This window comes from Manis javanica, chromosome 7 (genome assembly GCF_040802235.1).
Source record: "Manis javanica isolate MJ-LG chromosome 7, MJ_LKY, whole genome shotgun sequence".
NCBI lineage: Eukaryota > Metazoa > Chordata > Mammalia > Pholidota > Manidae > Manis > Manis javanica.
The window spans coordinates 126,743,440-126,757,552 of record NC_133162.1 but is presented as its reverse complement, the minus strand read 5'-3'; the positions used below and the strand labels follow the sequence as shown (position 1 = coordinate 126,757,552).

Sequence of the window (14,113 nt, the reverse complement as noted above, 5' to 3'; positions counted from 1 at the left end):
AGCAGCAGCCCTAGGAGTTCATTAATTAAGTAAACTAATATTTGTTGACAGTTTATTCTGTGTCAAGCCTGTTGCTTGGTATTAGAGATGTGAGAACAAAGAAGATAAGACAACGGCCCTTAAGTAGCTCCAAGCTGGGCAGGATTAGAAAGGCCAGCAGCCACAGATGCAGAGGAAACCAGAAGAGAAGCAGGCTGAAGATGTGCCTTGCTCAGAATGCTCCACTTCCCATTCCCAAGAGAACTGAGTCAAAGTCTTCCACAGCACATTCCAAGCTCTTCACAAAGCAGCTACAACTCATCTTTCTGCTGTCATTTCCACTTAGGTCCTCACCACAACACCCACACACACATGCAGCCTGCTGGGAGGCCACAGTGGACTCTGAACTGTCTTCTGACACTGCTTCTCATTATCCTGCTCCTCTTCTTTCACTGTTTTTTCTCCCACAAGCTGTGCCTGGTTAAATTCCTATGCAATATCTATTCCTTAAGGTCCAGTTGAGGTGTTAGTCTTCCTTGAAGCTTTACCAAATCTCCCCATTCATTCTGCCCTGAACTGCTGTGTGCCTCAGTCTCCCCCAGTAATCAGTGAGCTTGAGGCAAGGATGTTTTTATCTTCCCCAGGGAGGTGCCCAGTTCCTGTGATAGCAAGTGCTCAGTGTAACTACTGAATTGAAAGGCTGGAGTCTGGGGGCAGAATAAAGCCAAGGTGGATTCGGAAGTCATCATGAAGCCTTGTCTGTTAAAATCAGAAAAGGCACCTCACTGTGGAAGAATTCACTCTTGGGAGTACGGATGGAAGCCATCTGGTACACACCATGTGCTCAGTAAACATTAGTATCCAGGCAATTTAAGTCACCCTATTTATGATGACAAGTTACCCCAAAGAGGAGATACAATGAATTCTACTCTTACAATGGCCAGTTTGGGGAGCAGCTTCCTACTGAATTATCATCACCGCCGTTGTTGTTATTAAACTAAGAGCTTACTTGCAAAGTTCAAACTGTTATAAAGGTTAATCATCCTTGGAAGTATTGTAGGGTCATTTGAACAGCTCTTGCTTTTAATCCGTCAATAACTGCGGGTCTAACTCCATTACCTCACCTTTGTTTGCACTGTCAAAGTACGCAAGACGTTGCCTAGAAAAACTCAATTCTGTGGCGTGACCGCAGCCGCAGCACGACGCGCATACTCCCCCCCTCCGGGGTGAGAGGATGTGGGTGCCTTTCCAGCCCAAAGGCACAACGAAGGAGTCATTCCCGACTGAGGTGCGCTAGGCCGCGGAGATCTGGGTCCTAAACTGACCGGGGCCACCCACTGGGACGTTGCCAAGACCCATCAAGGGCCGCGTCTCCTCCACTTTCCGAAGAGCGGGGGCCAGACCCGCCACGCCTGGGGGTCGGCGTCGGGCTCGGCGCGCTCTTCCTGCCTCCCCGCGGGACCCCCTCGCAGGTGCGCACTGCCCCCCGCGCCCCGCCCCGCGGGGCCCACACCGAGGACACGCTGGTGTGATTGGCCGAGGGCGGCGGGGGCGGGGCCGGGGCGCGCGCGAGGCCCGGGGAGCCGGCGGCGCGCTCCAGAAAGGGTGGGCGCCGCGTGCGCCCGAGGACCTGGCGGGACCGCTCGCGGCGGCTCGGGATGAGGCCGCGCCGGGCGACCCCTCGCCGCGTGGCGGGGCTCGTCGTGCTGCTCCTCGGGTGCTGCGGGCTGACGGAGCCCTCTGGCCGCGCAGGTAACCGCGGGCCCGTCCGCTCCGCCGGCCGGCTCGCTGCCTCGACGCTGCCGGCTCTGCCCACTCTCCTCGGTTGGGTTAGGGCTGCGCTCCGCTGACCGCGTTCGCTCTGCTTTGCTTGGGGGCCTGGAGCCGACGAGTGAGGGGAGGTCCGGGGTGCAGACTCCGCTTTGCGTCTGGAGCCCGGGGAAGGGCAGGGTGGGGCGTAGGAGGACAGGGCTTTCGGGTGCGCAGGGCAAGGAGTCCACCGTAGACAAGGTGCACAGATTCTTTTCTGGGCGGGCCCGCGGCACTTTCCTCGCCCTCTACTCTAAAATCTTGCTTCCTTGGAGTGAAGGGCAAATAACACCCCCTTGCTGCATCCCAGCGGTCTCTCCCGTCCTTGGCCCGGTGGTCGCCTTTGCCAAGAGGAGCTTTCCAACCACAGCGCCAAGGATGGGTAAAGATTTCTCCAACTCCACCGCGCCACCGTGCAAGTCAGAAAAGGAAGTCAGGTTAAGCCATGTCTCCAAAATGACCGTGATCATGACTCCCCCAGTGCCTCGAGCAGCGACCCTTCCTTCCAATGGCTTATCAGCAGCGAACGACCCCCACGAGGGTGGGTTACAAGTTGGAGCGCTGGTCCGCTAGCCTGGATAGCTCCTGCCTCTGCTCGCGGAAGCAGGACCAGGAACAGACGCCCTTTGCTGATGCTCTGGGAAGTGCCAGCCCACCATCCCCCCTGGCAGTAATCCGAGTTTGCTTTTACTTTCCCTTTTTGCATTGGCAAAAGGTGTGCTGAGGACTTTGTTTCTTAGGCTGCTTAATGTGCGATCAGCTGTCCATCGCCACCTACCACTTCTGTTATCTTGTGTTATGCGGAAGTAAAAGATGGTCAGGGAGTTTTTTAAAGACTCAGGTTGCTTGTGGCTCCTATTTTCTTTGCTGCCAAATTAAGTTACTATCTGATTTTGGCTTTCTTCAGAAAATGATGGGAAGTGATACTCACAATGTGAGTGGCTTCACCCCATCTACATCAAGGACCTTTTAGGCACCCTGCTCTGATTTACACTTCATTCTTCTTTGACCTTCCATGTTAGAAACTACCAAAAGTCCTTTATTGCTGTGAAAATTCTGCTTTCGCCACAATAAAGGGAGAAAATTTCACTGCAGCAACTACAGTCAAAATACACCAGTCTTTCAATCACTCAACTCTTGGTTTCCATCTACATCCACTATGATCTTTCCTGCTTTGTCTCCCTCACAGAACTCAAGATTTCCTTAATTTTAGCAATTTCTAAATTACTTGGCCTTTCTCATCAACCCAAAGCAATGAGCACTGGCTTAACTCCATTCTCCCCACACTAGGTTCTCGTATTTGCTTTCCTGCGTCCCTCCTCAACCTTAGCAGCTGCTCTGGTCTGCTTACACACACCTTCAAACCTGACTTGTGGCCATCATTAAGGGAAGCACTGGAATTTTGAAACCCCAGCCCTTTGGATAGCTTTTTGGCAGTATGTCAGCTTCACAATGCTGGTAATGGCATGCCCTTCGTCGCATGTATGCAGCTGGGTTTGTGCAGGTGGTCTCAGTAGCTCAGATGCAGGAAATGTCCTTGGGAAAATGCCAATTGCTTCATTTACTTTTTTGCTTCCTTGAAGAGCTAACAGCTTGAGGTAAACCAAACCTTCAGGGACTCCTGAGGTTCTCACCAGCCCATTCCACCCACGCTGAACTCCAAGACTTCTAAGTCCTAGTAGATTACCACAGACCCAGCTCTTACTTGAAGACCTACTTTTGAACTAGCAGACCCAGACTTCTGATGTCTCCTACTGCACCTGTACACTTTGTACACACATTGGCAGCTCCACAAATTGCTTGACAGTGTGGGCTGTGGAAGTTCCCCTGAAACTCAGAATGTTGCAGTAGTCATCTTTCTTGTCTTCCCAAGCCATCTCTCTCTACATTTGTCTGTGGTTATAAAATGTTGATGTCCAGCTTGTCTTTGGAATGTGCAAAGCTCTCTGATTTAGAGCTTGTCAGACAGGAGTTACTTAGTGATCAGACAATAAGAGATATTTTTCCTTTGATGGATATGAAAATACTAAAAATTTATTTTCAATATATAATAATGCTACTTAGCCATTTCCCCTCAAGGACCACTAGAATGCTTTTATACAAAATGAAACATATAAAAAGTGCTATTAGGGGTGATGAGGCTTTTTATCAACCTCTGCCTTTAAGACTTGTTCTAATATTGTATTTGAAGGTAAACATTAGAATTCCATTTAGGACCAGTATAAGGTTGTCAAGTGAATAAGATGCAATATAAGGCTATCAATAAAGAATCTGTTGTATAAATTGCTCTGAATTACCTTTTCAAAGTGTAGTACATTTCTGAAATATTTTATGTACCCTTATTTAACACATTTTCTAAGTGAGGAATTATTTTCCCACCTTCTCAGTCCTTCCCACTCTTCAAGCTATCACCCCAGTAAGGTCACAAGGCTGAGGCCGACTGAACCACTCCAGCTAAGGGGAAGGGAAAACATGAGAAGGCAATACTCTCCCTAGCTTATATATTATGTATGGATGCTTACACGTACATTACATATGAATGCTAATAACAAGTTTCCTTAAGTCATATCAATAATTAATATCTATGCTAAGTGACCACTATAGGTGTCAAACATTGATATTACACTATTGGTTAGAAAACAGACTTTGAATTAGGCAAGTATCTACAGTCATAGATGCTGCAATTAGTTTGGAGGCTTAGCAACTCATCCGAAGCATAGCTACTTCATGGTACTCCACACCTCTCCTACAGTCTTTCAGTGAAAAAGGGTAATTTTTTTTTCTCTTCTAAAGTATATTTATAAAGCAGCACTGTCATCTAAGAGCACATGCCCAGTACAAACGGTATTAGAATGACCTAAAATGCTACTAGGATTCGCATGATGTAGACATCTGTTATGACTCATAGGCAATGAACTTAGCAAAGACTAGTAAAACCTGCGAGGCTGGGACAACTTACCTTATGGAAGCATAGGACACGGGTAGCAGAAGTGGCTTGGATACCTTATACTGCACTGCTTTCATCTTACATGCGAAGACAAGACCCTGGGGAGATGCAGTGATGGCCCCAAAGTCTCCCAGCTAACTGGTAGCAGAGATTAGTCTTCAACTTGGGACTCCTGACTCCTTGTTCCGCTGCTCTTTTCACTGTACTAAACTGTAGCTAGTCCACTGGCTTCTGCAGAGACAACTTGAAAAATCTAGAACTCCAAACTCCAGAGGTGGTTGCCCAGTTCACCCATTTGGGGTCAAGGAACACACAGCAGAGTACTCAGGGAAGAGAACAGTGAGACCATAGGGCAGGAGTGGGGGAAGGTTCCAGCAAGGATGCAGCACCCCTCCCCCCATGCCCGTTCTCCTGTAGAAGTAGACTTCTTTTTTCTGCAGCAATTCCTGAAACTTTGGAACACGGGATTTCTGTTGGAGAGATGAGAGAATAATTTGGGAAAGAGGTGCATCCGGGTCTGAGTGGCTGTTGGCTAGATGGGAGAGGGACATTAGAGAAAGTGTGAGTGATAATCGTCCCAGATAGTATGTTTTGCTTTTTTGTTCATTATCCTCCTGAACTGTGTCCATAAGAAAGAAAATTGCAGAGTGATGTCTGAGAAGAATGAGGAAGCCATGGATGCAGCTACGGCAAACCTACCTAGCTGCAACCTAAGCAGTGTTTAAAATACAGGTTTGAAAGCAGAAATAACTTGAGGTTTTAAAGAATTTGGTTGTTCCTATTGCTTTTCTTGTTGCTACTGCTGCTATTTACAACAAAAATTCTGTCCAAAGTTCAAACTGGAATTGGACTTAATTTTACAGTTATTATTTGCATGGTAAAATTCCCCAAGTCCTTATTGTGAGAATTTTAAACTCTGAAAGCCTGTGAAGTACCATTTGGAAGGGGGTTTTGTGGTATAAACCCAATGATTGTGAAGCTGGCATCAAAATGAAAGTGCCTTTTGGGAACCAAAATCTTACAAGTCCTTCTGCTGAACCCTTTGGTTCATTGACAATAATAGTTTAAGTTTGTCTAAAATATTTCAGCTTTATTCTCATCAACATGACGTTCTGTGCCATAACTTCAAAAACTTTTCTATTAAAAGCACTGACCAAATTGCCCAATCGTAGTTTGTTTTAACAGATGTGAATCTTGCTCCACAAACTCAGGTCTGCAAGAAACAAATGCATTACTTTATTTTCATAAAATCAAATTTATCCTGAGGTCCCATTCCACCTGGGTAACAGAACTGCAGTTTCTGTCATTACTGAGGTCTGCCCCTGTTCACGCAAAACCACCAGGGGAACATTTTGGGAGGTCCCTCCCTTAGCCTTCAGCTCACCCTGGTTACTTCTGAGTTCCTAAGCCTACTGGGTCTTGAACCCTACTAAGTCTTGAATAAGCTCAGGTGATTCCTAGAGCTTGGGTTTGGCCTCCCTACATGATTCACATAGTCAGTCCACCCACCCCCAACCCCTCCCCAGCGTCTTTCTGTCACTTTCCTGAAGGTGCTATGCTAGAGCTGGCCATGGATTTCCCCTGCCCTCAGAACACAGACCATTTCCTCTCATTCCCTTACCCCGCTATTCTACTTCCCCCGACTCAGAAGTTTCACCATCTCCTCTGAGACACATCAATGTCTCTGAGACACGTGTAATAATTTAGCCATAGTAGCTAAAGTGTAAGCAAGACAGAATAGTTGTCCTGAACAGGCTGAAGATATTTTTCATTGACTGTAGACCACCTGTCTAGGGAGGATGAAAACTAAGGCTTTCCTTCATCTCATTAAATAAGCAGGAACACGTTTCATGGAATAACAATAACAAATACGCTATTCTAGGCACTTTATGTGTATGAGCTCATTTTATCCTGACATTTACTGCATGAAACCTTGTTTTACAAAAGAGGAAACTGAAGCACAGCATTAAATAACTGATCATATAGCTAACAAGGAGCAGAGGCAGACTAGAGTGAGCCCAGAAGACTGGCTCTTAGTCTTGCTGGCTCCCAGGAAGACCATGCTCTTACCCCACACTGCACTGCCTCTCTGGCCACCACTGTCCTCTGACCTAATGAACACATTACAGTTCGGTGGTGCTCAAGACTCCCCAGCGAGCAGGGCTCAAGACGCGCTGACCACATAATTCAGAATCCTGAAATGTGTTCTCTGCCCGTCTGTCATGACACAGGTAATGAGCCATTCACCATCGTCAATGAAAACACAGACAAGTGCATCCAGCCACTGAACGACTGGATAGTAGCCAAGGACTGTGATGGAACCAAGGACATGCTATGGAAATGGGTGTCCGCACACCGGCTCTTTCATTTGCAATCCCAGAAGTGCCTTGGCCTAAATATTGTCAAGCCCACAGACTCCTTGAGAATGTTCAGCTGTGACTCCAGTGCCATGCTGTGGTGGAAGTGTGAGCACCACTCTCTGTACGGAGCTGCGCGATACCGGTTGGCTCTGAAGGGTGGACATGTCGTAGCAAGTACGAATTCATCTGATGTCTGGAAGAAAGGAGGTTCAGAGGAAAGCCTCTGTGACCAGCCTTACCGTGGTGAGTACTGGGGAGGAAGTTTGACTCATTTGTTGTTGCATATGGTCAATGGGACACTGACCACGCACAGCTGACTACAGGTAAAGTCATACTCTAGTTAGGACAGCGAGCTGGCATTTAATTCCAGGCACTGTGCAGTTACTCTGAGCTACCTCTGTGAGGTCTAAACCTGGGATTTAGAAATCTCTCTGATGCCTGAGCATATATACTTCTATGATTACATCCTCAACTCCAGAGGAAAGGAAGCATTAGAGTAACAGGAAATCCTTCATACGGGTTAAATGGCAAATGATGCAGTGAAGTCAAACCTATTCTAAGTTAAAGAAGAAGACAGGAGAGGAAATGTATTTTTCCTTGTCTTCAGAGTTTGATGTAATGGAAAAACCTGAAGACCTCTTATGGATTTACTTATTTACTTTTTATTTTTGGCATAGCTATCACACTTTGAGGTTTGTATTTATGATTCAGCCATTTTAAGAGTGAATTTTTCTCAGTTGCTTCCAGAAATAAGCATAGGAATACTTCTTTGGGGCATCATGCTTATCATGAACTTTGTTCTGAGTCTCCAGAGGGGATTGTAATGAATTTCCAATCTAAACAGAATGAGTAGATTTATTTCTTAAGCCTCTAAATGTAATTAGCTATCACCCAAGCAAATCTCTTTTCATTATTTTGCTCTAAATTTCATCAAATGTTGAAATAAATACATATATTTAATTGTCTTATTGTAATCTTAACTGTTCTCTCACGTTTGTTCTATTTTGTCAACTTCACATACCTTTACAGAGATTTTCCTCTTCTCTTAAAGCTCAGTTAAGCTAAATTTGGCTTCCCATCCTTCCTGTTATCTGCACAAGTTTTTCTCTTGGGGAACTTACTCCTATTTATGCAATGTCAGGCTCTACCGTTATGGGGAAATATTAGAGTATTAGAGATGGGATTCATCTTTTCTTTAATCCTTGACCAAGATTAACAAGTCTGTTTCTGCTAGCCAGCTTCCTCTTAACCTTAAACAATAAAACAGTAATTATTTTTGGGATGCTGCTTAATGGCAAGTCAAATTTTGTGCTGTAAAAGCCGTTCAGTAACTGGGCAGCTAAGAGGAAACATGGAACCAAATGAAATGCCTTTTGAATTGGATTTGACTTGTTTCATTGTATTTGTTCAAGGATCAGAAAGGATAATTTTCTTGGCAGGGCTCTTTTTGTCTCTTGCTTCTAAATCTTTTGAAGGACATAGTTGTAATTGTAAATTTCCTTAGTCCCGCAAATGCCTTCATTTGTTTGTTTTTTCATATTATATGATTTCACTTACTTATTTTTATAATTTAAGTATACCTGACATACAATGTTATGTTACTTTGAGGTATACAACATAGTGATTCAACATTTACACACATTACTAAAAGCTCACCATAGTAAGTATAGTCACCATTTGTCACTGTACAATGTAATTGCAATATTATTGACAATATTCCCTATGCTGTGCCTTTCATCCCTGTGACTTGTTTGTCTTATAACTGGAAGTTTGTGCCTCTTTACTCCTTTTACCTATTTTACCTACCTCCCACTCCTCTCCCCTCTAGCAAACCAGTTTGTTTCTATATTTTTGAGCATTTATAGGTTTTGTTTTTTAGATTCCACATATAAGTGAAGTCGTATGGTATTTGTCTTCCCTGTCTGCCTTATTTCATTTAGCATAATACCCCCAGGTCATCCATGTTGTTGCAAATAGCAGGAGTTCATTCTTTTTCATGGCTGAGTAATACTCCATTGTATATATTTTATATATATACCTATTGTTTATATTGTGTATATCACATCTTCTTTACCCATTCACCTATCAATGGACAATTAGGTTGCTTCCTTATTTTGGCTATCATAAATAATGCTGCAACAAACATAGGGGTGTGCATATCCTTTCAAATTAGTGTTTTGTTTTCTTCAGGTAAATATACAAAAGTGGAATTACTAGATCATATGGTATTTCTATTTTCAATTCAAAATGCTTTCATGTCAATATAACTGGTTTTCTTTGTAATCCTATTTTACTGCATTTATTTTTTTTATGTGTTTTATTTTATGTATTTATAATACTCTTCTGAGAAGGGGGCCTGTGCACTTCAAACAGATGCCAAAGTGATGAGTGGCACAAGAAGTTTAAGAACCCACGTAGGATACTACCTCAGAGAGAGCTAAACGGGGCCAACAGCAAGAGCCCACAGGCATGGAGTGTTTCTTGGCCTATCACACACAATATTTGGAACACTAAATTTCCAAAACAAATTTAGAAATTTCTACAGAAAGCACCTTCATTCTGACTCATCAACATATACCTCAGGTTTTAATTTGCACAGGTGCCAGGGCCAAATCTACCTTCTCTTCTCCATTCCTCTCCAGGTGACTGGTGCCATCCAAGTCACATATGTCAGAAATCTACAAGTCACCCTGGAGTTGTCTGGCTATATCCTCTCTGACCATTCAAGTTTAATCAAATATCAAGTCCTGGCAATTTTACTCTTTTAAATGCATGTATTCCCTTCCTATTCTTCGGATAGCAATGGCTGTCTTAAGCACTTGCTCTCGGACTGCTCTTTCAGACTTCCTGTATGGGATCCTGCCCCTACTCTTATCTAGCTGTATGGAGATAAGAAAGATAAGATACCTGAGTCCCAACAAAGTGTAGTCCAAGGTCACTCAGCTTATAACAGCAAAGCTATCGCTCAAAACCAGTACTGTGTTCCCCAAATACAACTTTTTAATTTCTCCCTTGGCTTTCGGTGTGTAATTGTTTTTTAACTTCTAAAATAAGAACAATTATTTGTCATTGTGTCCTGGGTTGCCTCTCCCTGCAACCCATCCTCTGTGAGCCATCTTTTTCATAATTCATAAGTTTTATGAATAAACTCCTTTTGAATAGCATCCAGATATGCATTTATAATTTTAAGATATCTTGACCTCACAGGCAAGTCTTCACGTTTTGAATGTTTTGGTGAATTGTGCAGAGGAAATGGACTTTCAGGGGAAGGTGTCTATGGAACTATTTGAATTTTAAGCAATTCCTAGAGTTCTGACAACTTCTTTATTCATTGAAGCTGTTTTGTCTCATGTTACCAAAGACACTAATGTTAGTTTTCCCCATGTAAGTGCCTTTTCTCACAATTTTGTGCCTATTGCAGAATAAGCTGGTGTTTTAAGCTGCTATCACCATAACTTGGAACATTCAGAGAAGATTCTTCTCAGGAAGGCCTGTCCCTCTAGGGAAACCTTCACTGCGGCTGGACTTAAGAGGTCCAGCCACAGTGAAGAACCTGTGAGAATAAAACTCTTAAGTGAATAGTTAGCATAATTCAGCTGCTGCTGTTGTAGTGGTTGTTATATACTTATCATTCTTCAAATAGGAGAGGTTTGAGCTCTGAAATGTAACTTGGAACTTGAGAAGACAGCCATTGATGTCACAGGTTGTCCCTACATGTCAAGGACTCTAATCAGAGACCTAGTTCTCATCCCTGTCTCTGAGGGCTGAGTGACTGGATGTGTGATGTGTAACTTAATTATTCCGCAGAAATGGAGATTTCACCAACAAGTGCAATACTTTCCCTATGGATCTCAGGGGCTTATGGTAAAGAGCAAGTGAAGAAGTGTATGTAAAAGTACTTTCTATTGCAGAAACACACTGTTTTAGAAGAAAAACTGATGGTTCTACAAGTTATCATCTTTGTGCTGAGGGACTTTCTTTTTAAATGTTGTAATATAGGAATGGAAATGGTCATCACCTCTTAGGGGTTTTGGTATGATTAAAAACAAAACATAGTTAATATCAAGATCCTTATAAAATAGGTCAAATTACTCTTTCTCAGAGGTAGCCTGTCAGAGGAAAACAAAACGAGTGTTCCTTGTAAGACTGAAAATAAAAGCATCTAGATGATTCTTACTTTTTGCTGTACTGCTATTTAATACATTCTAAACTATTAAATTATCTCACATTTCAGTTAAATGAACATTTGAGAATAACAAGTATGTGGAATAAAATACTATCTTAGGTACACTTTTCAGCAAATCTATGAAATATCTTGAGGGACCCTAGTAGTCTAGTAAAGGGTGATAAGATCTCATTACTATGCTTTACCTAATAGCTATTACTTGATGTGGTAATGACTACAATTTTACTTGTATTGAAGTATCATTGAGGCACAATTTTATATTGGTTTCAAGTGCTAAAAGATCCTGGCCAGATAAAGTAAGGATCACATGACTGCGCAGGTTGCAGAAGGGATGCCCTGCCTTCTGTGGTTCAACACAGTGGTTCAACAGTTTCCCATATTATTAAATCCTCCCCCCCACAGTGCAGTTACTCTCTTTCAATGTAGGAAGATGTTACAGAATCATTGGCTATATTCTTCATGTTATATTACCATCCCCTTGACCAACTTATATTATGATTGAGAATTTTTGTGCCGCTTTATTCCCCTCACCCACCCCAACCTCTCCCGCATGATAACCACCATAATGACTAAGTTTTAAACAAATTAAGGATATAGAGAAAGGTGGCCGAAATAGTTGTAGAGGTAGCTGTTCTATAAAAACCCCTTTCCAAGAGACGTGTTATTGATGTAATTATTGAGTACTTCATCTAGCATTTCCAGGCCTATATGACGTTGGAAAATTTTTTCAGTTCCTCTTCCTGTATCAGGGAAAATTATTAAAGAAAAGCTAGTTCTGCTACCTCACTGGCCACCAGTTGGTCCCATGACTGCCCAGTTGAAGCTGGTTCTCCTTTCATAACCTGAGTTACCATGCCTGCCGCTCTCCAGCAATCCATTCAGAGATCCAGCCACAACTCCTCCCACTTCCTCAGAACCCACTGCGTCAATTCTACCACCTATCTGTGAACAGTGGGGCTCTTTGTCCTTCTCTCGAACTCGACCATGGATTCCAAAGTCCTCTCCCACCCTCAGTGATTCCAGGGTATTTTTCTGGTCCTACTTCTGCTAAAGAAAAGAAAGTGTAGATGCAGTCTCAGGCAGGGCATCCCTTCTGCAATCTGCGCAGTCATGTGGTCCTTACTTTATTTGGCCAGGATCTTTTAGCTCTTTATCACATGCAATGAATAAAGCTTTGCATGGATTACCTCATTGAATCCTTATGAACAACTCTATAAGCTAGATGCTATTATTGTAATTTGCAAATGAAGAAATTAAGGCTAATTAGATGTTGGAGAGCTTGCCCGTAGGCACACAGTTGGTCACTGGGTGAGACAGCGTTCAAGTCCAGAGATGAGCAGTCAGCATCCATACTCTGAATTTCCACACTGTACAGCCTACCCAGATGTTCTATTCTTATAAGTGAAAACAACAGTCTTTCAAAGTAGTTTTAGAAATTAGTTAACTGAAGCTCATTATCCAGTTTTTAACTCTTTTTTTCTTCTACTTTCTCCCCAACACACAGAGATATATACCAGAGATGGGAACTCCTATGGGAGACCTTGTGAATTTCCATTCTTAGTTAATGGGACCTGGTTTCATGATTGTCTTCTTGATGGAAATCACAGAGGGCCATGGTGTGCAACCACGTTAAATTATGAACATGATCAAAAATGGGGCATCTGCTTAACACCAGGTATGTGTGGACTATCAACTTTATATATGGAAAGAAAGGGACACCATTTCTATGAGGCAAGAGGGTGCAGGAAGGGTCCAAGATGACTCGGAAAGGACTGCAACAAATATTATCCTAGATAAGGAGTATGTATTTGAGGAAAGAGAGGGAAGTAGTATGCAGCTATAAATTTGCTTTCAGAAGTAGGCCAGGAAGAGAACCAAGCCAGGATGGTGGCATGGAAGACAAAGGCTGAGGGAGTGTTCTGTAGACAAGTATCTTGGGGAGATGATGTGGAAAAGGCAGGAACAGTTAGGGAATTGCTGCTAAGTTGTTTTTTTTTGTTTTTTTTTTGAGAGGGCATCTCTCATGTTTATTGATCAAATGGTTGTTAACAACAATAAAATTTTGTATAGGGGGGTCAATGGTCAATGCACAATCATTAATCCATCTCAAGCCTAGTTCTCATCAGTCTCCAATCTTCTGAAGCATAATGAACAAGTTCTTACATGGAGAACAAATTCTTACACAGTGAATAAGTTCTTACATGGTAAACAGTACAAGGGCAGTCATCACAGAAACTTTCGGTTTTGATCACGCATTATGAACTATAAACAATCAGGTCAAATATGAATATTCATTTGATTTTTATACTTGATTTATATGTGGATCCCACATTTCTTCCTTTATTATTATTATTATTTTTATTTTTAATAAACTGCTGAAGTGGTAGGTAGATGCAAGATAAAGGAAGAAAACATAGTTTAGTGTTGTAAGAGAGCAATTGTAGATGATCAGGTGTGTGCCTGTAGACTATGTGCTGATTCGAGCTAGACAAGGGCAATAAAACATCCATGGATGCAGAAGCTTTCTCTCAACACAGGGGTGGGGTGAGGTTCTAAGCTTCACCACTGTTGTTCCCCAATTTCTCACCTGATGGCCCCCCTGCGACTGTGCCTGTCTTAGGTTGTTCCTCCCTTGAGGAATCTTACCCGTCTCTGGCTAACCAGTCATCTTCCGGGGCCATACAGGGAAAAGTAAAGTTGGTAAGTGAGAGAGAAGCCTTATTATTTGAAAAGGTTAGCTTTTTACTTCTTTGCAGATTTATGCCCTGTGGCTTCTATGCCCAGCACTTGTCTCGAGGTATGTTTACCACCTGGAGGAATTATGATACTCGG

The 14,113-nt window shown here is 43.0% G+C and overlaps 1 protein-coding gene across 4 annotated transcripts in view; it reads left to right on the top strand.

The window, feature by feature from the left end:
- The first annotated feature begins 1,148 nt into the window (after window positions 1-1,148).
- LOC108384419 (CD302 antigen) overlaps window positions 1,149-14,113 on the top strand; it is a 106,670-nt gene continuing 93,705 nt past the window's right edge. For 3 of the 4 annotated variants that reach the window (XM_073241541.1, XM_036995902.2, XM_036995901.2), the window contains exons 1-3: window positions 1,149-1,731; window positions 6,967-7,338; window positions 12,786-12,956. In XM_073241541.1, coding sequence (XP_073097642.1) covers window positions 1,638-1,731; window positions 6,967-7,338; window positions 12,786-12,956 — 637 coding nt within the window. In that variant the 5' untranslated portion in view covers window positions 1,149-1,637. The remainder of the gene's footprint in view (window positions 1,732-6,966; window positions 7,339-12,785; window positions 12,957-14,113) is intronic. The other variant, XM_036995904.2, reaches the window with a different exon arrangement.